This window comes from Garra rufa, chromosome 25 (assembly GCF_049309525.1).
Source record: "Garra rufa chromosome 25, GarRuf1.0, whole genome shotgun sequence".
NCBI lineage: Eukaryota > Metazoa > Chordata > Actinopteri > Cypriniformes > Cyprinidae > Garra > Garra rufa.
The window spans coordinates 7,657,118-7,682,878 of NC_133385.1; the positions used below are offsets into that span (position 1 = coordinate 7,657,118).

Sequence of the window (25,761 nt, forward strand, 5' to 3'; positions counted from 1 at the left end):
GTTGTTTCCTCCTGCAGTCTGCCGTGATCACTCCTGCTGTTGAAATTAGATCTTCTACTGAATAAAATTCATATTCAGATACTTAAATTGGATAAAAGCTCTTAAACGGTGAGATTTTATGCTTATATGTTTACCACTGTGTTTTGTTTAAACACAACGTGACGCATATCATGAGTTTAAACCAACCCGCTGCTATTTTAACTAGAAGCTAACCTGATAGCACCGTTTACTGTCCTTTGAATAACAGTTAACGTTATATGTAAATATAACTTGACTAAACTAATATTTAAGAGAAGGACAGTCTGTGTTTGATATTTAAAACACGGTTGAGTTCATAAGTTCTTACTCAAAGCAGATAAGTGTTATTTGTAGCATTATTTGTACTTTAAATGAGCTATATTATGTTATGTTTACGTTTTCTATGTTTTATATTTCATTTTTTCACACGTTTTATTTCAGCTTTTTTAATAAGTTACTGAAAACTATATTACAATAACCACACTAAAGCAGCTACAGTTAATTATATAAAAAAATAATGTTTTTTAAAGAAGTGTCTTATGCTCACCAAGCCTGCATTTATTTGATCTAAAGTATAGCGAAAACGTTACATTTGTGAAATGTTTTTACTATTTAAAATAACGGTTTTCTATGTGTATATATTTTAAAATGTAATTTATTCCTGTGATTTCAAAAATGAGTTTTTAGGATCGTTACTCCGGTCTCATGATCCTTCAGAAATCATTCTAATATTCTGATTTGCTGCTCAAAAAACATTTATTATTATTATTATGTTGAAGGTTTCTTTAATGAATAGGGTGTTCTGACGAAAAGCATTTTTCTGAAATATAGATATCATCACTTTTGATCAATTTAAAGCATCCTTTCTAATATATAGATATAGATATAAAAACAACAAGTGTAATACTGCTTTAAATTGTAGTTTTTCCAAAAATATTACAAAGTTTTCTGTTTAATTTCTTTGCATTTCGTTTTGTTTTTCTGAGCAAAAAATAAATACCATGCATTTTTCCCTAATTTACAAAAGACAATTTTTAATTATATTTGAAAATATGTTTAAATAGAAAACCATTACTTTAAATAGCAAATATATTATAAAATTGTACAATTTTTGCTGTTCTTTGGATCAAATAAATGCGGGCTTGGTGAGCAAAAGAGACTTTAAAAATCTTGTGTACATGTAAATGGTCTGTGTGAAACTAATAAGAGTAATTTACAAATTAAGTTTTAATTTCTCCATCATGTTCATAAAATATTCTGATACTAATGTAGGAAAACTCTTTTCCCTCACAGAGAAAAGTTTCTGTTTGGAAGCACATTGACATGATATGTCATGTAGTTTGTCACAATATAATTTTAAATCAGTGCTTGTTATTTAATCTGGTTTCTTTCATATTTCAGTCATGTCTTCCGACGCTGTGAAGAAGAGAAAACCGAAGGTCATCCGTAACGAAGCAGGAACTCCAGAAACCAAGCGAGGTCGAGGAGAAGGCGATCAGGTGAGCAGCTCTGATCTGAAATGCAGTTAGTGTGTGTTGTGTTAGTGCTGTTTGTGATGTGATCGCAGCAGAGCAGTCCATTAACCCTCACATCATTCTTCATGTGCAGCTGAGTGCAGTCAGTTCACATGTCAAGTTCAGGAAGGTCAGGTTGAGGCAGGTCCAGGTACAATCCAGCATGTTCCTCTCATTTAGGCTTCAGATGTCTTTCTGTCATGAGTTGTGTTCAGATGAGTTTCAGTGCGCAGATATGTTGGTGTGAGACTCATGTGGCGTGTGTACATAGGTCACGAATCCAGCCGGACCTCATCTTTTCGGACAGAGGAAGCTGTTTACAGCAAAGAATCAGGTTCCCGTGAGATCTCTCTCTGTCTCTCTTTCTCTCTCTGACAGCTGAAGGGTACAAAATAAACACTTATCATGAAAGCAAAGGCCATTTTACTTTACACATTGCAAGGGGTGATGTAATGTAAGTGATATTTTGTTTAAAAGTTTGTTTTGGAAAAAAATGCTTGGTATATTAACGCATTTTATTTACAAAATGAAAATATGAAGAGTTAATTGTTTATAAAAAATAAAATAAAAATTGTAATAAGTAATTTAAAAATTTAAGTAAATAACTAGCATTATTGTTAATATTATTAATGTATGAACAAAAATAATATTTTATATAAATGAATTAAATATTATAATATATAATGTTATAAATTAATATTAAAATCTAAAAATAGGTGAATAAAAAAATGCCAAAATAAGTCAATATGCTGTTTAGCATCATTATAACAGATGATGATGATGATGATAATAATAATAATAATAATAAAGGTTTATTCAGCCACCAAAATGAAAATACAAGGACTTAATTGTTAAAAAAAAAAGTTCATTGTTAATATTTTAGTGGTTAAGTTAAAGGGTAATAAATGATTCTAACTTAAATATTTTTAATATAAAAATTGATATAAATTAATATTAAAAACTAAAGATAGTTAAATTAAAAAAAATCAAATATGATGTTTAGCACCATTATAAGAAAAAAAGAAAAAAATATATAATAAAAATAAGCATTTTTTACTAGGGCTGCAACTAACGACTATTTTAATAGTCGACTAGTCACCGACTATTGAAACGATTAGTCGACTAATCGGATAATTATTCAATTTTTCTCAAATTTAGCATGAGATTGCTTTAATTATGTGGAAAATTATAGTAAATACAAGAAAGAAGGGGGTACTTCAATGAAAAATGCATATTTTATTGAACTTTGCTGCTGATAGGCCAATTCATACTAAAAGTAAATAAAAATGCCCTGTCTAAAACCATTTAGGCACAGTAATCGGTCAGTACAGACATAAATGCATAAATTAAGAAACTCTATAATCTTTTTAAAGGACAGGCACATTTGTTTTATAAGAAAAAATAAATTAAAATCAAGTAAACATTTTCTTCCTGTAAACCAGGGGCAGGCACATCAGCAGCAATAATACCGTAAACAAACATGTATATCCAAAACAAAACGTATTGGCTTCCATGTTATTTAAATCTTACCGAGGCCAGCCAAACTGGTTTCATTTAACTGTCCGACGTGCTTTCTCTTTAAATGTTCGTGCATCACAGAGGTGCTGCCGTGATGCACAAGGACTGCTTTACAAACCATGCAGGTAATCTTTTTATTCGCCGTAGCAGGCTAAAATGCTCCCAAACTTTATGCCTGTTTCACACATACTCAGTCTGCATTGCGTCTACAGTCCGTGTGCGTTACGTATGCGGTGCAGAAGCAGCACGGACTCGTTTTGCGCTCACACAGAACGCGTTTACAGTCCGTACATTGTGAACGTTGTAATCCGTTAACATGGGTGTGGAAAAAAAATACGCACTGCAGACGGAGTATGTGTGAAACGGGCGTGTTTTGGTACGCGCAGCTGCTGCATTCAGTGCATTGGACGCCGCCATTTCTGTATGTTATCGCTCAGCATAGAAGCTAATGCCTATGTGCGACTCTCGGCAGAGAGATGCCTCACTCGGTCGGAGAAAACATGTCTGGCGACAACATCGACAATGAAATTCATTGTCGACTATTTCTATTATCGATTTTTGTCGACAACGTCGACGAATCGTTGCAGCCCTATTTTTTACATTCAGCCACCAAAAATATATAAAATATTAAATTTAATCACTTAAATTAAATCCTTATATAAAAATATAAGAATTTAGTTGTTAAAAAATAAAAAATAAATAAAATAAAATAAAGTTAATTGTTAATAAATTTGTGGTTAAATGAAACTGTAATAAATAGTTTTAACTTAAATATTATTCATATATAAACTAAATATAAATTCATATTAAAAACTAAAAATAGTTAAATAAAAAATAAATATATAGTAATAGTTAGCATTTTTGTTAATGTTATTAATATATAAATAAAATATAAATTAATAATAAAAACTAAACTAAAAAGAATTGAATAAAAATGCCATAAGTCAATATGCTGTTTTAGCATCATTATAACAAATAATAACAATAATTATTATAACATTTATGGCATTCAACCACTAAAATGAAAATATGAGGAGTTAATTGTTAAGAATAAAGAAATAAAATAAACAAAAGTTGTTTATAAATAAGTTAATTAAAAAAGAAATTCAATTTAAATTTAACTTATATTTATATAGTAATAATTGGCATTGTTGTTAATCCTATTAATACATAAATAAAATGTAAATTAATATTGAAAACTAAAAAGTTAAATGTCAATATGCTAATACACTATGAATTTAGCATCATTATAACAAAAATACTAATAATAATTACCTTTAATTACATTCAGCCACCAAAATAAAAATATGAGGAGTTAATTGTTTAAAAATAAATAAAATGAGTTAGTTGTAACATATATTACAATATTACATAATTATTACAATAATTGTAACTATTTATTTATATCATTATCATTATTTTTTTCAAAAAAATACTTTTATAATTTATCGTCAGGATAACAAATATACCCATGTTTTTGAATGTATAACAGATTTATAATGATTATTTACATAACAATCTACTGTATATTATATACATATCTAGTAAATAAAAATAATAGTGTAATTATTACAAATAATTTTAACTTATTATTTTACATAAATAAAACATAAATGAATATTAAAATTAAAAGTAGTAAAATAGTTCAATTAAAAACTGCCAAAAGTCAATATGCTGTTTGGCATTATAACAAAAACATGTTGTTGTTATTATTATTATTATTAATATTATTATTATTAATAGGTGTTTTTAAATGTATAATGTTAGATACTTTATATAATTTATATAATAGTAAAATAGTTTACATAATAGGAAATTAGTAAAATGGTTAAATGAAAAATATTTGCTGTCATTGAGAGTCAATATGCTGTTTAGCATTATAACAAATAATACTTATTATTATTATTATTATTATTATAAGTGTTTTTAAATGTATAATATTAGTTAATTTGTATAATAATAATCATTATTGTTATAAAAATATTTGCTGTGATTGACAAATCACAATCAAGTATTACAGAGAGCTGTGTAGTTTAGCATGTCATTTGGGATCCGTTTAAATCATAAATATCATCAGCTGTCGACTCAACACCTTTTCTGTTGCACTTTCGGGTGAGGAGGGTCACATCTCACAGTTTTGTAGTCTCATCCCTTTTACAAAGTGTGTTATTGGGATGTTAGCTCACCACTGTTAGGCAGGGGTGTGTGTGTGTGTGTGTTCTCTGGTCACTCACTGTGTGTGTCCCTTAGGATGTCCGTGTGTATAATGAGGAGGTGGAGTTGGAGGGCAGGGACCCACAGCAGGACTACATGCTGTATAAGGACACCTGTGCCACTCTGGCCAAACTAATGGCTGAAATCCAGGAGCTGAAATCCGGTGGCACAAAAGTCGGAGTGAGTTTCACATTTGCCATATGCCAGAAAATAGAAGTGAATGAATAGAACTGACTTATGCTTTATGCATTCTAGAGCGTGGAGATCGAGGAAAGACGCAGACAGTGCAGCGTTCATTTCATCACCCTGAAGAAACTCAACCGCCTGGCGCACATGCGACTGAAGAAAGGCAGAGACCAGACACACGAGGTAAACACACTTCAGTATACTTCATACTCTAGTATGCAACAATTAACATTTAAAACAGTAGTACACTAACAGTCAAAAGTTTTTGAACAGGAAGATTTTTTATGTTTTTTTTAAGGAGTCTCTTCTGCTCACACAGCCTGGATTTATTTGATCCAAAGTACAGCAGAAATAGTAGAATTATTTAAAATAACAGTTTTCTATTTGAATATATTTTAAAAATAATTTATTTTTGCGATTTTTAAAGCTAAATTGTTTGCATCATTACTCCACATGATCATTCAGAAATCATTCTAACATTCAGATTTGCTGCTCAAAAAACTTTTATTATTATTATTATCATTATTATTATGTTGAACACAGCTGAGTACAATTTATTTTAGGTTTCTTTGATGAATTTTCAGAAGAACACCATTTATCTTAAATAGAAATCTTTTGTACAATTATGTCTTTATTATCTCTTTTTATTTAGCATTCTTGCTAAATAAAAGTATTCATTTCTATAATTTCTTTTCCAAAAATATTTTTTTGAATGGTATAGTGTATAATGTTACAAAAGCATTTTACTTTAGATAAATGATGATCTTTGGATCTTTCTATTCCTCAAAGAATCCTGAAAAAATGTACTCAACTGTTTTAAATATTAAAATATATTCAAATAGAAAGCAGTTATTTAAAATAGTAAAACTTTTTAAAATTTTTTACTGTTTTTGCTGATCAAATACAGTATATGCAGACTTTGTGAGCAGAAGAGACTTTTAAAAAAACATTTAAAACCTTACTGTTCAAAACCGTTTGACTGGTAGCGCATTTTACACTGTTCTCATATTTTTCTAATCATTCTAGGCTTTAAAATATTTAATCTAGAATTCTAGAAATGTGGCATTTAAATTTCATTTTTTTTATTTAGTTTTAGTAATTTTGTGCTTTTGTCATTTTTATTAGTTATAGTTGCCAAAGGAAGTTCTCTAATGTTTTTTTTTTTTTTTTTAAGTTTTATCATACAATATTTTTTTTATAATAACTTTTATTTTTTATTTCAGCTTTATTTCAGTTAACAATTAAAATAAATTTGAATATTTTAGTTGTAGTTAACAATAACAACACTTTTTGTATTTAACAACAAATTTGTGTAGATACAATGCATAGTGCAGAAATAACAAATGCAGTATGCCATACCTTGCTTTATTTACATTTGTGTCCATATTTCTGTTTAACATGCTTGGTATATGATTGTTTTAACCAACAATATTTCTCTGTCGGCAGGCGAAGCAGCGAGTGGATGTTCTTCATTTGCAGCTGCAGAATCTGCTGTATGAGGTCATGCACCTGCAGAAAGAGATCGGAAAATGTCTCGAGTTCAAGTGAGTGAATAAACATTTTTTCTAATCAGGCTCAGCTCGAAAAGTATTTTCTCTGCTAGAATGCTGGATGATATGCAATTATTTATTCATTAATTAATTAGTTTTAATTAATTTGTTAGAAAATGTTTTTTTTTTTTTTTATGATTCTAAAGATATTTAATGTACTAGAATACTATTTATTTGTTTGTTTTGTTTTCCAAAAAAAAACTTCTAAAGATTATTTAATCTGCTAGAACACTGTCGAATTATGATTATTATTTGTTTCAGGTCTCAGCATGAGGAGATTGAGTTGGTCAGTGAAGAGGAGTTTTTTCAGGAGGCTCCGGCTGATATCTCACGCCCTCATGTCACCCGCGATGACAACCACCAGCTCACGCTCGCCCGCCTGGACTGGGAACTGGAGCAGAGGAAGAGGTAACACAAACCAATGACTCTCCATAAACTTCTAATATCGCTAAATCCTGACCAAGAGATGTTAAGATGATGTTGTTCCATAATGCAGGTTGGCAGAGCAGTATAAGATGTCTCTGACAAGAAAGGAGAAGATCCAGAAAGCCATTGAGCAGAAGAGAGAATATCTGAGCAGCCTTCAACCTGGACTGCAGAACATCATGCAGGTGAAACTCTAGATTGGCGTATATACACACTACCAATCAAAAGTTTGGAATATTTAAGATTTTTATAATGGTTTTGAAAGAAGTCTCTAATGCTCATCCAAGGCTGAATTTATTTGAAAAAAAAAAAAAAAAAAAAGTATCTTCTACATGTATTTGATTATATTGAATTTATTCCTGTGATGCAAAGCAGAATTTTCAGCAGCATTACTCCAGTCTTCAGTGTCACATGACATATTTAGAAAACATTCTAATATGCTGATTTGCTGCTAAATAAATATTTCTTACTAATTTTAAAAATAGTTGTGCTGCTTAATAGGTTTTTGGAAACCATGATACACTGCCAGTCAGAAGTTTTTGAACAGTGAGATTTTTAATGTTTTTAAGGTCTCTTCTGCTCACTAAGCCTGCAGTTATTTGATCCAAAGTACAGTGAAAATTAAGCAGAATTTTTAGCATCATTACTCCAGTCACCTGATCTTTCAGAAATCATTCTAATATTTTGATTTGCTGCTCAAAAAACATTTATAATGACGAAAACAGCTGAGTAGAATTTTTGCTTTATTTGATGAATAGAAAGTTCAGAAGAACAGCATTTATCTGAATTGGAAATCTTTTGTAACATTATAAATGTCTTTATCATCATTTTTAATCAATTTAAAGCATCCTTGCTAAATAAAAAAATAATCTCTATAATTTCTCTTAACCCTCCAAAAATAAATACAGATTTTAAAATATTTCACAATATTACTGCTTTTGCTGTATTTTAGATCAAATCAATACAGGCTTGGAGAGCAGAAGATGCTTCTTTTGAAAAAACATTAAAAAAGATTTTGACTGGTAGTGTATGTAAGATTAAAAAATAATAATAATATTATAGTAATACAAAAACAAAACAAAAAAAAAAAAAAAAAAAAAAATATATATATATATATATATATATATATATATATATATATATATATATATATTATTTTTTTCTAATCAGCAAGGATGCTATTAAATTAATTTAAAAAAAGTGACCGTAAAGACATTTATTGTTACAGAAGATTTTTATTAAATGCTGCTCTTTTGAACTTTCTATTTATTAACTATAAATTTATCACAGTTTAGAAAAAAAATATTAAGCAGAAAAATCTTTTTTTTTTTACATTGATAATAAAGTGAAATTTTTGTTAAGCAGCAAATCACAGGAAAAAATTACATTTTCAATAATATTTAAATAGAAAATAGTTTTTTTAAAAATGGTAACTATATTTGTACTGTGAGCATTGTACTGTTTTTGCTGTACTTTGGATCAAATAATTGCAGGCTTGGTGAGCAGAAGAGACTTCTTACTGTTCAAAAACATTTGACTGGTAATTTATCATGGTTTCCACAAAAATATTTTAAGCAGCACAACTATGAGTAAGAAATATTTATTTAGCAGCAAATCGCCATATTAGAATGGTTTCTGAAGGATCATATGACACTGAAGTCTGGAGTAATGCTGAAAATTCAGTTTTGATCACAGAAATAAATTACAATTTAACATATATTCCAATTTATTTTTAAATATTGTAATTTGTAATAATATTTCACAATTTTATCATTTTTACGGCATTTAAAAAAAATAAAAATAAATGCATCCTTGGTGAGCATTAGAAACATTTTTTATGACTGCAATCTTTTAACCTCTTGTAAGTCACATTTCATCTTATTCTGGATAAGAACTGCCCAGTTAGACAGAAAGAGACTGACTGATTTCTCTCTGTCACAGGCATCTATCCCAGTGCAGGAGTATCTGTCAATGCCGTTCGAGCAAATGCAAAAACAAGCAGAGGTTGCCCGTCACCTGCCGCCCCCTCTGTACGTGCTGTTGGTCCAGACGGGTGCATATGGACAGGCTTGCGGTAAGACTCGCATCTTCATTCTCATCAGCTCCTGTAAGACCTTGCATTTCTAATAAATCCTGGTTTATGAGATCATGCAATTCTATGTTTCAGACAAAAACCTGTCTGTGAGCATCAGCGGAGACGTGGATGAGGCCAAAGCTCTCTCCAGACCCCCAGAGGACTCACAAGGTACTTCTGCGTGTCGGTTGAGTTGGAAGAGTGTGTGATCAGAGAGATCTTATATTTTGTGTTTTTGTCTCAGATGATGAGAGTGATTCAGATGCTGAAGAAGAGCAACAGAACACGGTCAGACTGAGTTTTAAGATTGCTCTCCAGTTCATTTTGTTGTAGTTTGTGTGCTAATGTACTCACTTTTTGCGCTCTCTCTGTTCAGAAGCGCCGCCGGGCAACTGTAGGTGTCCAATTGGATGACAAGCGTAAAGAGATGCTGAGACGCCACCCTCTCTCGCTCTGCGTGGACCTTAAGTGTAAAGGTGTGTTAAAAACACAACTGTTTACTGTTTGAATATATTTTAAAATGTTAATTATTCCTGTGAAGCAAACCTGAATTTTCAACATTTTTACTCTAGTTTTCATTGTCACATGATCCCTCAGAAATCATTCTGATTTGCTGTATTTGGTCATTTTTAACTGTACTTGTTGTTTTGTCTTTCTCCAGACGGCAGTGTCCTGCATCTGTTTTTCTATTATCTCATGAATCTCAACATTCTGACTGTGAAGACCAAAGTTTCCACCACTACAGATCTGTCCGGAGCCATCAGCACTGGGTCAGTACAGCAGCACCAAAGTCATACCTAAATCAAAAGGTTATAAAGTCAGAGTAGTTGTTTGTTTTTCTAACACCGTGTATGCATCTGTCACAGAGAGCTGCTGAACACAGAGAGTCTGCTGAACTGTCTTTATGCATCTGATCATGGCAAAGAAACGCCCAACCCTTCCAACCGCTATCAGTTTGATAAAGTCGGGTAAGGCCAACTATGGTAGTAATTCTGACATAATGAAAAGAAATGAAAAAAGTTCACTTCCAGAACAAAAATGTACAGATTTACTCGCCCCCTTGTTATCCAAGATGTTCATGTCTTTCTTTCTTCAGTTGTAAAGAGATTGTTTTTTCAGGAAAACATTTTAGGATTTCTCTCCATATAGTAGATTTCTATGATGACTGCGAGTTTAAACTACCAAAATGAAGGTTAAATGCAGCTTCAAAGGGCTCTAAACGATCCCAGCCAAGTGTCTAGCGAAACAATTGGTTGTTTTTGAAAAAAAAAAAAATATATATATATATATATAAAATTTATATACTTTTTAACGTCACATGCTTGTCTTGTCTAGCTCTGCGTCAACTCTGTTTATTCCAGTTCAAAACAGTTAGGGTAGGTTGAAAAACTCACATCTCATTATGTCCTTCACTTTAAAGTCATCCTACATCGCTGCAGAAGTACGGACCCAGTGTTTACAAAGTGAACGTGCAAAGAAGATCAAACGCCCTTTATAAAGAAAACGGTAAAACAGCGATGTAGGATGATTTTGAAGTTGGTGGAGAAAATGAAGTGGGAGTTTTTTGACATACCCTAACTATAGTGACTAGGGTTGGGTATCGTTTGAATTTTATCGATTCTGATTCTTTTCGATTCCCAGTTTCGATTCCAATTTAGTAAAAAAAAAAAAAAAGCAACAAACACAAAAGTCAAATATTAATATATTAAACATGTTTATTTTCAGTGCTAGCTTGCAACATATTATTTTATTACAGGGGTTCTCACACTTTTATATCAGGGCCCCCTTCTTCTCGGGTCAATTTTGCACGGCCCCCCTATGACATTTCCTCTAAAGGTGTTTGTTTTTTAACCTTTTTTATTAACCTAAACATTTGTTTTGCCTTTTTATTTTTCTCCTGCATGTTATAAAACAATTCAAACAAACTTTAAATTAAAGCTATACTTTTGAATTGAAAAGAAAACCCCCTTATCTAACTTTTTAACATGAATACAGATTTATAGCACCTAAATTATTTAATTCAGACATTCTTCACAACTTCAGAGTACTCTTTCTTAAGTGACTGAATATCTACTGTTTGCATTTATTATAAAATACACATATAAATGAAAAATACAGTAAATACATTGTAAATCTGTTTATGCTGGTGCTTCTATTTTAATTTATACTACTTTGAATGTGTCATGAAATCCTTTGCTTTTGATTTTCTGTTAAATAATTAAAAAATAAGTGAAATAAAATGTGACTTTCTGTGCAGAATCACTACATTTGGGGATTACGTGTCAGATCTCGGACATCCGTATGTTTGGGTGCAGAAACTGGGCGGCTTGCAGTTCTCGTCTGATGGTGCACAGGTGTGTGTTGCTTTAGAAATGTTTGAGTTACGTTTTGCAATTTTTTTAAAAACTTTTTTCTTGTTAAACTGTTTGTACATTAGGTATAAAAATGACTCTTAAATGCACAATATGTCTGCGACCATATTAACATTGTCTAAAAATTTAAAAAAAGTTTCGGCTGGTCTTAAAAAGGTCTTAGAAAGTTTTAATTTACACATCCACAGTATAAGGATTTAAGAAGGTCTTAAATCTGAGCAGAAAGTCATAAATCATGGGATTAAATGTGGTATAGACGTTTTTCCTAATGTTAAACCTATTAAAATGTTTTTAAAAAGCACATGGCTCCATAGCGCCATCACTTGGCAATGTCGCAATGACCGTCATTTGTCAGTGCCTCACTTTAATGAGTGTGTAGATGACACGAAGCAGCGGACGTTAGCTACATTAAAAACAGATGGACGCTATTTGAATGGGTTCCTATCAATGTTGTTTTTGACAACCATCTTAGATTTAGTCTTAGTCTTAGTCTTTTGGACTAAAATGCTTCTTAGTTTTAGTCAAATTTTAGTCACTTCTATATGTGATAGTTTTAGTCCAATTTTAGTCGACGAAAAGTCAAAAAGGTTTTAGTCTAGTTTTAGTCGACGAAAAGTCAAAAAGGTTTTAGTCTAGTTTTAGTCAAAAAAAAGGGAAAAAGGTAGTCTTTTAACAAATTAATGTAGGTCAGTAAGTATTTTGCTGTTGGGTAGTGTCACTTATAAGTTCTGAAAATAGCAGATCTATAGTTCAACACAATGTGAGCTTCCGGATCGACTATTTTCACCAATAATTACAATAATGAAGGTATGTTTTAGAACATAAAAGACAAACAAGGATGGAATGCTAAAACGGCTTGCCATACTAGTATAGCAAAGGGTATTTAATGCTAAAACGGCTTGCCATAGCGTCAGATACTTTTTAAGTTTTAATTGGCATGCACAATAAGCGGAAATGTCATGCATTTTAAACGTCTGACGGACCACCCACTAACATTTTCGTCTATTCTCGTCTCGTCAACGAAAACTCACACACGTCTCGTCATATTTTAGTCATCAACGAGCCATTTTTATCTCGTCATCGTCTCGTTATCGTCATGAAAAAAAGTGGCGTCAACAAAATGATTTCGTCATCGTCATCGTTGACGAAAACAACACTGGTTCCTATGGAAACCGGAACAGAAAAGCATTCAATCTGACGTTAGAATTCGTAATGGCGGCGCTCATCGTTTACTCAGGAAAAAGGTCTACACTTCAAAAAAATATGTTCCCTGCTACTTTTTGCCGACAGCAGCAGATTTATGAATGATTCTCATTACGCAGATTTCCCTCGTGCTTTGGACTTTGAACCCTGGCTAACGAGCTTGTGCAGCGCTGTCAGAATAAATACAATTTGTGCGTTTATTAGACAGCATAACATTCTGTACTTTATTTACTAATGGTTTAAGGCCATTTCGTGATTTCAGTCATCATACAGTAACCATCAACAATCCTATTCTCATGGAAGACATGCGATGCAATACTAAACAGTCTCTCGCTGTCTGTGCTTGTAATGATTTTTGTGTTTTTCTCGGACAGTTTTAAATGCTTCAACACTGCCGACATGTTTGCTGCATTAGTGCGCGCCTCTATTTGATTGCGTCACATCATTGTTAGGTGTTATTGTTATAATTTAAGTTGCCGAACATTTGGTGCATCCCTAGTTTTATTGTTGACATCAGTATTGTAATGTCATGACGTGCTGTTGTTTCAGTCGGAGTTGATGGGCAGCGCTCTGAGCGCCAGTCACATGGAGAGGACCATGAAACTGCTGCGAGGAAGACTGCAGGCTCGACTGGCCCTACACAAACAGTTCAGCTCACTGGGTATGAGACAACCACATTTTGTGATTTATCTGAGCAGGGAATCAGCATATTAAACTGATTTCTGAAGGATCATGTGACACTGAAGACTGGAGTAATGATGCTGAAAATTCAACTTTGTATCACAGGAATAAATTACATTTTAAAATATGTAAAAATAGAAAACGGATATCTTAAATTGTAATAATATTTAGCAATGATTCTGTTTTTCTGTATTTTCAAAACATTAAACATCTTAATCATTCTGAAGTTCAAGTCAGTAAATGTAATAATTGAACTGTGATACTGTTCTGATCCATTTAGTTTGGTGCATTTACATTGCAATGGGTTTGTTCTGTTCCAGAGCACAGCATCATTCCCGTCTCCAGCGAGTGCCAGCATCTGTTTCCTGCTAAAGTGGTTTCCGGTCTCACTCGCTGGACCATGATGAGCCACCAGGAATTCACCGTATGTTCCTTTCAGTCTGAAAATACCCTTTTGAATCGAGATGTTTAGCTTCTCACTTTGACTTAACAGACAAGCCTAATGCAAATTTGGTTTCTTGAGAGAAAATGAGTGTATTTTGGTTGTTGTTATCAGGAGCTGGGCTTTGTGGAGCATGTGTTGAAGGCCGGACTGGTGCATGAGACGGATCTGTTTTTCATGGCGGTTGTAGAGAGAGGAACAGGTGGGAATTGTGCTCTTGTGTCCGACTTTTTTCTGTTAACATGTCTGGTTTGCATTTCAGCTTATTTTGGCCTAAAATCACCCACTTAGACAGAAAGAGGCCATCTGACTGACATGTAAAGTGGCCACCCACAGTTTTTATGTGACGATTAGAGTGGCAGAGAAATCTGAAATTAGTAATATCTTGTTTACTTGCAACTGAATCTTTCAAAACAAAGTCTTGAAAATCTTTCTGGGCAGTGTTTTTATTAACTGAAATGATTAAAAATGTACTAAAACTATTAAAAAGGTTTTGTTAATTGAAATAAAATATGAATATTTGATATAAAAAATGTTAAAACTGAAATGTAATTACTTAAAATAAGTTACTTTAGTAAACTCTAGTAAAACTAAATAAACTACAATCAAACTCTAAAATGTAAAAGCTATATGGCCATATTGAAAAATAAATAACATTTATAAGATTTCTTTATAACACACAAAATTGCTAAACATTTAATTAAAATTAAAATAAAAGCAGAAAAAATATAAACCTGAAATTTAATTAATCACTTTAACAAAAACTAGTATATATTAATAGTATATCAATGATTTACTAAAACTATCTTTTTTTGTAAATTGAAATAAAATATTAGTATTTGAAGGAAAACATTTTAAAAGTTAAAATAAAATTTTAAATTGTTGCATTGCTTGGATATTACCATAAATTAAAACCTTAGAAAATGTAATTATTTAAATTATTACTAGTAAAACTAAAACGTAAAAGCTATATAGACATATTTTAAAATAAATAAATTATAAAAATGGCAAAATAAACCTGAAATCTAATTCACAATTTTAACAAAAACTAGTATATCAATAGTATATCAATAATAATGAAACAATACTGTTGCATTGGCAATTCAATGAAATAAAATAAGCTAAAGTACTAAAGTTATTAAAAAACTGAAATAAAATTAAAGCTAAATAGAGCTAATAAAATTAACAGAAGCACAAATCAAAGTTACCAAAATCTTGAAATTAAAATGAAAACTGCATATATATAAAAATATATATATAAAGAAAAGCTTTCATTGTAAATAATAACGATATTAAAATAACACTGCCGACTAAAATGACTAAAACTCCAACTGAAATAAAATGAAAATAAAATTAAAGCTTAATATAATCATTTTTTAAAAAAATGAATAAAAAACTTACAAAACCACAAACTTAAACTCAAGTTAAATAACCTTTACCAAATTTAATATATAAATATAATTTAGTTTGTATTAACTAAGACTATCAAATATTTACTAAAACTATTAAAAAGGTTTTGTTAATTTAAAAAATATTGATATTTGATGTAAAAAAAAAAAGTTAAAACTTAAAAATTGAAACATTGCATTACAGGGTTATTACCATAAATTAAAACCTTAAAAAATGTTACATTATTACTAGTAAAACTAAATAAACTAAAGCCATAAACCAAAACTTAAAAGCTATGTAGACATATTTAAAACAAATAAATATTAAAAATCACAAAATGCATAAAAAACGACATTTTAAAACATTTATTTGAAATTAAAATACAAACATAAAAAATATAAAGCTGAATTCTGGCAACTAAATGAAATAAAATAAGCTAAAGCACTAAATTATTAAGAAGCTGAAATATTCATCAAAGCTAAAATAAAAATGCAAATATATAATTTAATTAAGAAAATATTGTATATATTAATTAAAATAAATAACACTGCCAACTAAATCAGAATAAAATAAATATAAATAAATTAAAATTAAATACATTTAATACTAAAATTACTAAAACTACAACTGAAATAAAATGAAACTGAAATGAATTAATTATAGCTTAATAAACATAAAACAAAAACAAATAAAAAGAGGCCAATAAGGGTTAATTTATTTAAACATCATATGAAAGCTGAATAAATATCTTTAAAATAAAAGCTTTCCATTGAAGTATGGTTTGTTACAACTATTTGAAAATCTGGAATCTTAGGGTGCAAAAAAAAATCTAAAGATTGAAAAAGTCAGCTTTAAAGTTGTCCAAATGAAGTTCCTGGCAATGCATATTACTAATAAAAACATGATCTTTACTTAATATCCCAATGATTTTTGACATAAAAGACAAATCGATCATTTTGACCCACACAATGTATTGTTGGCTATTGCTACAAATATTTTTGTGCTGCTTAAGACTGGATTTGTGGTCCAGGGTCTCATATAATATTGCATGTGACCTATAAATGCCATTGGGCATATTTTTAATTCACAATTTAAAAGGTAATGGAAACACAGCCAGTGACCTGAACATCATAAACCCATCCCATAGAATTTGTTCTATTTTTATCTGTTTGATCTTTGTAGCACTTTGAGATTTGATGTCAAATGTATAGTGCACTATAAATAAAATTCATCATCCTAAATTCCACAATGTTTGATGACATAAATGTCTTTTGTTCTCTCAGCTCGTCTGTTGGCCGCTGTGGTGGTGAACCCGCGTTACCCTGAAGTCACGCCACTCTTCTCTCTCTCTCTGCACTGGAAAGGCGAGCGCAGCGGCCGCACTGATGACAACCTGCGGGTAAGACCCTCACAGCTGCAGCATCTTCAGATCTGCTCAGATATTCATTGTGATATGAATTGTAAATGACGTGGTTGTCATGTGCAGGCGATGGAGAGCGAGGTGAACGTCTTCCGGTCCGAGCTGCAGGGGCCACGTCCGGGTCTCCAGCTCCTGACCAATCAGATCCAGCGCTTGTGCGTGTGTCTGGATGTGTACCTGGAGACAGAGAGTCAAGTGTGTGACGGCTCTGAGGGACCCAAGGAGTTTCCCAGAGAGAAGATGTGCTTGCGTACTACCAGGTAACACATGAGAGATGCTGGAAATGCACTGAGGAATGAATCAAAATGATTGGTGGAAGGGTCATTCCGGGTCAACTCAACCAGAGGTCCCCGCCTCAGATTTTTGATTTTGCTAATATTTATTCTGAAGAAAGATAGACATGTGTAGTGATAAAAGCCAAAATATTAAATGTCATGGATGAATACTTACTGAGTAATCCACTATTTTGTAAAAGGAGGTCAAAATGCCAATTTTCACCTGAGAATCAGAATCAGAGTGAAGTTACAGGGGAGTAAAAATGACTTGGCAATGTCGTAATCTTATATTTTACACAGAGGTTGGTAGTTCTATTAGTAAAATCTGTAGACATTAGCCATCTTTGTTGCATTATGTGCCAGTGATGACCTTTTAAAAATGGGGAATCATCACTTGAAGTTTTTCCCCAAAGTTTGCAAGCCTGTAATTTTGTTTTTTTTTCCACATACATTTTTATGAAGATTTTTTTTTCTACATTTAAACAGAAACATCACATATCTCAATTCTATATAATACTGTTGCATTAAACAGATGTGGAGAAATACAGCAAACAGAACAACAGTAACAGTTGCCGGTATCTATTATTTAGAATAAAGTACTTGCATTTGAAACAATCAATCTTTAAGCATCAATTGCTGTCATATTGCATCCATTTCTCCCATTTATTATTAAAGGCATTTCCTTTCATTCTAATCCGATATGTGACCCTGGACCACAAAACCAGTCATAAGGTTAAATTTTACAAAACTGAGATATATACATCATATGAAAGCTCAATAAATAAGCTTTCTATTGATGTATAGTTTGTTAGGATAGGACAATATTTGGCCGAGATGCATCTATTTGAAAATCTGGAATCTGAGGGTGCAAAAAAAATCAAAATACTGAGAAAATCACCAAGTTGTCCAAATTAAGTTCTTAACAATGCATATTACTAATCAAAAATTACATTTTGATAAGTTTACAGTAGGAATTTTACAAAAAATCTTAATGTAACATGATCTTTACTTAATTTCCTAATGATTTTTGACATAAAAGAAAAATCAATAATTTTGACCCATACAATGTATTTTTGGCTATTGCTACAAATATACCCCAGCCACTTAAGACTGGTTTTGTGGTCCAGGGTCACATATGTCATTCGCTCCATGATGTAGACCTCTCTCATGATCTCTAACCACTGATTTGTATTAGGGGATTTGGCCTTGTACCAATTTCTTGTTATTGCTTTCTTACATGTGACCAGTAATATTTTAGTTAAATACCTATCTTCTTCTGGAACATGACTTTTCAAACTTCCAAGGTACATAACTTTACATTCCCTGGGTATTACATATCCTAAAATAGCAAGCCTGTAATTTAAGAAGTATAAAAGATATCTTAATGCTCTTTTAGATATTGGGTCTTATCAAACTTTGCTTTTGGCATCTTCATTTTTAAAGCCCTATGAGATTCGGTTCCAGAGATATTGAAATTTCATTATGGCTCCAGGAGTAAATTATTCAAATTTAAACATTTTCACTGGTCAAAAAACAAAAGTGGGTCAGTTTGAAAAAATATGATCCTGCTTTTCTTTTAAAGAGGAATGTCTGAAGAACAAATAATGTTAAAACTAGAGATGTATCTTGTTTCGTTCTGTCAAGACAACTGCATTGAACATTCCTGAGTGCCACAAATATGCTTTTTCCAATGTTCACATGCCTATAACTCGAGAAGTATTAAAGATATTGCAATATGATTTTAGATTCTAGTTGTTAATAAACATTTTATTTAGAATCTTAATTTTCAAGGCCCTACATCATTCAGTACTAGAGAAATAGGGATCTCAATGAGGCTCCATGTCCAGATTTTTGAATGTTACTTGTTATCAGTGGTCGAAAACCAAATGTTGGCAACTTTGTATACAGCTGATACTTATTTTATTTAAAGAAAAATGTCTGAAGAAGAAATAATGTTGAAATTAGAATAGTATCTTGTTTCTCTCTATCAAAACAATGGCATAGAACATAGCTGTCTGAGGTCTAAAAGTGCACTGAAATGGTCAAGTTAAGGCATATTACCTTGCTTCCTGTAGTCTATTCGTAGTTTCAGGGTGTATTTGGTAGAAGGGATTTTGTTCATTTTAACAGCTTCTGAACCAAGAGTTTAAACATGCAGTATTGTAACATGTTTGAAACAAATCCCACACCTCATCTGGATTATTAGAAATTTTTGTTATAATTGTTATAAAATATGAAGCATAGATCAAGTAGTATCTACTGCTAAAGGGCATATTTGGCATATAGTACCTCAAACATTTAATGTCTCTCACACTTGTAATAATTAACACTGGATAATTCTGAACCATGTCTTTCTCTCAGGGGTCCAAGTCGTCTGAAGCCCTTCAAGTACAATCATCCTCAGGGTTTCTTCAGTCACCGCTGAATTTGGATCGCAGGACGAGCAAGAGTGCTTTAGTGTTATCCGACGGGGCTCTCTCGTTCTTTGTCATTTACCTTTTATCTCTGTTTTTTTCACCCGTGTTTCTCTGTTTGCTCACATAATGTGAATTAGAAAATAAACATTGATTTTGATAAGAAAGTCTCCTAGCCTATTTGCTTATTGTAAATATTTTTGTTATCTATGTATTATTTTATATATTTATTAATTATACAATTATTAAATATTAGTACTGTATCTACCTCTTTCTTCAACACTGAAGTAAGCCTATGGCGATATTTCCAGTTTATTATCCTCTATAGGGAAATAAGAATAACAACACTGTGCAGTAAACAGTAAAACTGTTTGCACTACAAACCAGTGTGCTCATAATTAAGATAATACATTCAAGTAATATGGTAATATTATGCACTAATCTGCAATAAAATTCAAGCAGCAAAACGAGTTTTGTACAGCTAAAAATAGCTAGACATGGATGAGCTGGAAGCCAGGCCTATTCTATTTACAAATGGCCACGCCCACTCTCACGGGAAGGAAAAAGGTGGATATAAAGTAATATATTTATATTTTACATACATTCGTAGGTTTCATAGAAACGAAAACAATTACCTTCTAAGTTATTTGTTGAGTTTAATTGTACATTTATTAGAGACTCTTATTTTGAAATCCGCGACGGTTCGCGGTCACGTGACAGCAGATGCACACAGTCTGTCAAACCTGTATGTCCACATCATCATCTCTGATGAAGATCATGAACATTTATATCGCAGATTAAACATATTACACACACACACATCGGGTGAGTGATTGGATTTACTGCAGGGGATAAAATCAACACTTTTTCATTTTGAGACTCTCGTGTTAAAACTGCTGCACAGGTGCTTTTAATGCTGCATTTGAGTCACATTGTGATTCCAATAAGAACCTTTAATGCATATATTTTTTCACTGATACTGTGGTGGCACCATAGTGCAGTGTTGATATCCAGTGGTTTATGTTTATTATAATCCGTGTTTGTTGTTCCTCAGACTGCAGAAGCGCTGAAATGAGAGCAGATTTGACATTTCTGCACGTCTGTTTGCTGCTTCCTGTAGTCAGAGGCACATTGTCAAAGACCGATGCCAAAAAAGCCAGTAAGATTCAGGAGGCGGAGGTGAGACTCTACTGTTACTCTACTGTTACAACTTCACTATGATCAGTGTGTTTTCTGCGGGATGCAGATATGCTAGTTCCCCTGAATGTGTGATTCTGTGTGTGAAGACGACAGTGGCAGATCGTCCGGCGCAGGACCGAGGTCTGGTGGTGACGGACCCTCAGTGGCGGGACATAGTGAGAGAGGAGAAGAGATTCTGTCCTCAGTGTGTGTCCACAAGACACTTTAAAGGAGCAGTGCTGGGATACATCACACCTGTGAGTCACACAGCATCTATCAGGATCTATCCTATCATATCTATTGTCCATCTATCTTTCTGTCGGTCTGTCATTATATCTATCTATCTATCTATCTATCTATCTGTCTATCTGTCTATCTGTCTGTCTGTCTGTCTGTCTGTCGTTCTATCTATTGTCCATCTGTCTTTCTATGTCTATCTATCGTTCCCTCCGTCTGTCCATCTATCTATCTATCTATCTATCTATCTATCTATCTATCTGTCTGTCTGTCTGTCTGTCTGTCTGTCTGTCTATCTGTCTGTCTGTCTGTTGTTATATCTATCTATCATCTATCTATCTATCTATCTATCTATCTACCTGTCTTATCTATCTGTCTGTCTGTCGTTCTATTGTCCATCTGTCTGTCTTTGTATCTGTCTATATATCTGCCGTTCCCTCCGTCTGTCCGTCTATACCATTCATCATCCATCCTTCTATCATCCATCCGTCCGTCTATCTATCGTTCTGTAATTCTATCATTCTATTGTCCATCCATATATCTATTCATCCATTCACCCATCCAGCATCTATAATTCATCTATCTATCTATCTATCTATCTATCTATCTATCTATCTATCTATCTATCTATCTATCTATCTATCTATCTATCTATCGTTCTATAGTTCTATCTATCTATCGTTCTATCAATCTATCTATCGTTCTATCTATCTATCATTCTATCTATCATTCTATCGTTCTATCTATCTATTGTTCTATCTATCATTCTATTGTTCTATCTATCATTCTGTCGTTCTATCTATCTGTTGTTCTATCTATTGTCCATCTGTCTGTCTTTCTGTCTATATATCTATCATTCCCTTCGTCTCTCCATCTCTCTTTCTCCGCCCGCCCATCCATCCATCCATCTATCGTTCTCCATCCATCCATCATCTATAATCCATCCATCTGTCTATCTATCTACCCATCCATCATCCATCCGTCCGTCTATCTATCGTTCTGTAATTCTATCATTCTATCTATTGTCCATCCATATATCTATTCATCCATTCACCCATCCATCTGTCCGTCGGTCCGTCTATCCAACAATGCATTTATTTATCTCTCTGCCTGTCCGTCTATCATTCCCTATCCATCCATCCATCCATCCAGCATCTATCTATCTATCTATCGTTCTATTGTTCTATCGTTCTATCTATCGTTCTATCAATCATTCTGTCGTTGTATCTATCTGTTGTTCTATCTATTGTCCATCTGTCTGTCTTTTTATCTGTCTATATGTCTACCATTCCCTTCGTCTCTCCATCTCTCTTTCTCCACCCGTCCATCCATCCATCCATCCATCCATCCATCCATCCATCTATCGTTCTCCATCCATCCATCATCTATAATCCATCCATCTGTCTATCTATCTATCTACCCATCATCCATCCTTCTGTCCATCTATCTATTGTTCTGTCTGTCCATCTATCTAGTTATTGTCCATCCATTTACCAATTCACTCATCTATCCATCCACCTATCCGTCCATCTACCTGTCTGTCGTTCTATCTATTGTCCATCTGTCTGTCTTTCTATGTGTCTGTATATCTGTCGTTCCCTCCGTCTGTCCGTCCTTCTATCCATCCATCAGTCTCTCTATCTGTCGTTCTGTAATTCTATCATTCTATCTATTGTCCATCCATATATCTATTCACCCATCTAATTATCTCTTATCTACCCATCTATCATCCTTCCGTCTATCTATCTATCCATTGTTCTTTCTGTCTATCTAGTTATTGTCCATCTATCTATTTACCCATTCACCCATCTATCCATCCACCTATCCGTCCGTCTGTCTATCCATCCATCAATCCATCTATCTCTCTGCCTATCCGTCCGTCTATCAATCTCCATTCTCTAGATCTATATATTTATTTATCTATCTATTGTCCATCCATTTACCCATCCACCCATCCATCCTTCTATCCATCCATTCGTCCGTCCATTCATCTATCTATCGTTGTCTTACTATCTGTCTATCTATCTGTCTATCTATCTGTCTATCTATCTATCTATCTGTCTATCAATCATTCTGTCGTTCTATTGTTCAATCTATCATTCTATCTATCTATGGTTCTATCATAGCTATTGTGTCTATCCCTTCATCCATTCATCCATCTTTCTGTCTGATCTTTCAGTGGAACTCTCATGGATATGACATCGCTAAGTTGTTCGGTCCCAAGCTGACGTCTGTGTCTCCGGTGTGGCTTCAGCTGAGACGGAGGGGACCCGAGAGCTTCCACATCACTGGTCTTCATGACCATGATCCCGGTCTGATCACTTTTCTTTCTTTGTAAGACAATGATGCTTTGTGAGAAGGTAAATGTTTTTCTTTAGGCACTAACAGCACTCATCTTTTTACAGGTTGGGTCAAAGCAGTGAGAAAGGCCAATAAAAAAAACAAAATGCGTGAGTATGGATTTAATGTTGTGAAAGACATGAGGTTTTATCTCTAGCTGAAAGCCCCAGGTTCTCAGTGTGTGTTTTTCTCTCAGTTCCTCGGCTGTTGTTTGACGGATGGTCCTATCAGGACTACATGAGCGTTCTGGACAGCGAGGATGAGATGGAGGAGTTGGGTCGAGAGGCGCTGGAAGTGGCAAAGGTGCTGTATTTACATGCTGTGTTCACATCATGACAAATTTTTACATGACATTTCCTGACTAGAAGATTCATATTCTAATTCCTGTGAGTCAGTCTAACAGGAAGTTCCTAGTCAAAAGTCTGACTTGTACTGTATTTCATTAGTGGATTTTCACTTCTGTGTAACCAAAATATTATACATGTATGCTGGCTAATCTGCTCTGAGGAAGTTGATTTGATTTCCTCATGGCGAGAATCGTTGACTTACTGTGATTTTGCTCCTCAGGCTGAAGGGTTTGATGGTTACACACTGGAGTTATGGAGTCAACTCGGAGGAAACAAGAGAAAGTGAGTAAGAGCGTGTGTGCTAAACTGTTGAAAAACTTTTTTGATAATTGAAATGAAGCTGAAATAAATATCAATATAAATCGTTTAAAACTTTGATGGAAATTAGAAGTACAAGTTATAACAGGTTTAACCTAAAGTATTAAAATGACTAAAACTGAATTAAAAATACAGTTAAATAGAAAGACAACAAAAATAACTCAAATGAAAAATGTACTTAACTGAATTACTAAAATTACTTTTTTTTTTTTGTGAACATTTTGGGAAATGAGATTTGATCATACAGTTTAAGAGGTTTCTTTTTTTTTTTCTCAAATGTTTTACATATAGTCCACAAGAGGAAATAATAGTTCAATTTATAAAAATGACCCTGTTCAAAAGTTTACATGCACTTGATTCTTAATACTGTGTTGTTACCTGAAGTTTTTGTTTAGTGATAGTTGTTCATGAGTACCGTGTTTGTCGTGAACAGTTCAACTGCCTCCTGTTCTTCAGAAAAATCCCACAGATTATTTGATTTTTCAGCATTTTTGTGTATTTGAACCCTTTCCAACAATGACTGTATGATTTTGAGATCCATCTTTTCACACTGAGGACAACTGAGAGACTCATATGCAACTATTACAGAAGGTTCAAACGCTCACTGATGCTCCAGAAGGAAAAACTGTGAGTTAAGATCTGGGGGGTGAGAACTTTTGAACAGAAAGATGTGCACATTTGTCTTATTTTGCCTATATATATATATATTTTTTTTTCATTGAGTACTGCCCTTCAGAAGTTACAGAAGAAACTTGCATGTTTCCCGGAAGACAAAATAAGTTATTTAAGTAATAAGTTATAAGTAAACTTATCCTAATCTTCAAATTAAAAAAAGTTTTCACCCCCTGGTTCTTAATGGGGTGTTTCCTTCTGGAGCATCAGTGAGCGTTTGAATCTTCTGTAATAGTTGCATATGAGTCTCTCAGTTGTCCTCAGTGTGAAAAGATGGATCTCAAAATCATACAGTCATTGTTGGAAAGGGTTCAAAAATGCTGAAAAAACAAAGATTTTGTGGGACCTGAAGGATTTTTTTTTTAAGAACAGGGGGCAGCTGAACTGTTCAGGACAAACAAGGGACTATCACTAAAAACAAAAACAGCTGTGGATCATTCAGGTAACAACAGTATTAAGAATGAAGAGTATGAACATTTTTGAACAGGGTCATTTTTATAAATTCAACTATTATTTTCTCTTGTGGACTATATGTAAACATCTTTTATGTGAAATATCTTATTCAGGTCAGTAGTAAATAAAAAATAACATGCATTTTATATGATCCGTCTTATTTCGCTAAAATAAGTAACATTTTACAGATTCTACAAGGTGTGTGTAAATGTTTGATGTCAACTGTATATTCTGATGTGGGTCTGTATTATGTGTGTGTTACAGAGAGCTGGTGCACCTGGTCACACACCTGTGTGAGACGCTGAATGCTGGGAAGTTAACATGTGTGCTGGTCATCCCTCCTTCAGTCGCACCGGGGTAAACAAATATTTCTGTTTTTTTCCATCCCAGTTTTTCTTATGCATTGAACCTGTTTACTTAAGCCGCTGTCTGTGTTGTGTTCAGCACTGGTCAGCCTGGCATGTTTGGACAGGAGGATTTTGAGAAACTGGCACCGGTGGTGGACGCATTCAGTCTGAT

At 33.0% G+C, this 25,761-nt stretch overlaps 2 protein-coding genes across 2 annotated transcripts in view; both read left to right on the forward strand.

The window, feature by feature from the left end:
- Positions 1-19,863, forward strand: thoc5 (THO complex 5). Its single transcript, XM_073831454.1, has 20 exons — positions 1-108; positions 1,420-1,517; positions 5,301-5,444; positions 5,520-5,633; positions 6,897-6,994; positions 7,262-7,408; positions 7,497-7,611; positions 9,368-9,500; positions 9,594-9,671; positions 9,745-9,788; positions 9,877-9,976; positions 10,162-10,270; positions 10,367-10,468; positions 11,758-11,854; positions 13,625-13,736; positions 14,077-14,180; positions 14,313-14,400; positions 16,871-16,986; positions 17,074-17,267; positions 19,644-19,863. Exons 2-20 carry the CDS (start codon positions 1,422-1,424, stop codon positions 19,705-19,707), a joined length of 2,055 nt encoding a protein of 684 aa, XP_073687555.1. The 5' UTR covers positions 1-108; positions 1,420-1,421; the 3' UTR covers positions 19,708-19,863.
- Positions 19,864-20,436: 573 nt separating this feature from the next.
- chid1 (chitinase domain containing 1) overlaps positions 20,437-25,761 on the forward strand; it is a 12,986-nt gene continuing 7,661 nt past the window's right edge. Inside the window, exons 1-9 of the mRNA XM_073831455.1 lie at positions 20,437-20,521; positions 20,751-20,875; positions 20,983-21,132; positions 23,292-23,424; positions 23,518-23,562; positions 23,649-23,755; positions 24,020-24,081; positions 25,507-25,599; positions 25,687-25,761. The exon at positions 25,687-25,761 is cut by the window's right edge and continues 27 nt beyond it. Of these exons, the coding sequence (XP_073687556.1) occupies positions 20,768-20,875; positions 20,983-21,132; positions 23,292-23,424; positions 23,518-23,562; positions 23,649-23,755; positions 24,020-24,081; positions 25,507-25,599; positions 25,687-25,761 (773 nt within the window). The 5' untranslated portion in view covers positions 20,437-20,521; positions 20,751-20,767. The remainder of the gene's footprint in view (positions 20,522-20,750; positions 20,876-20,982; positions 21,133-23,291; positions 23,425-23,517; positions 23,563-23,648; positions 23,756-24,019; positions 24,082-25,506; positions 25,600-25,686) is intronic.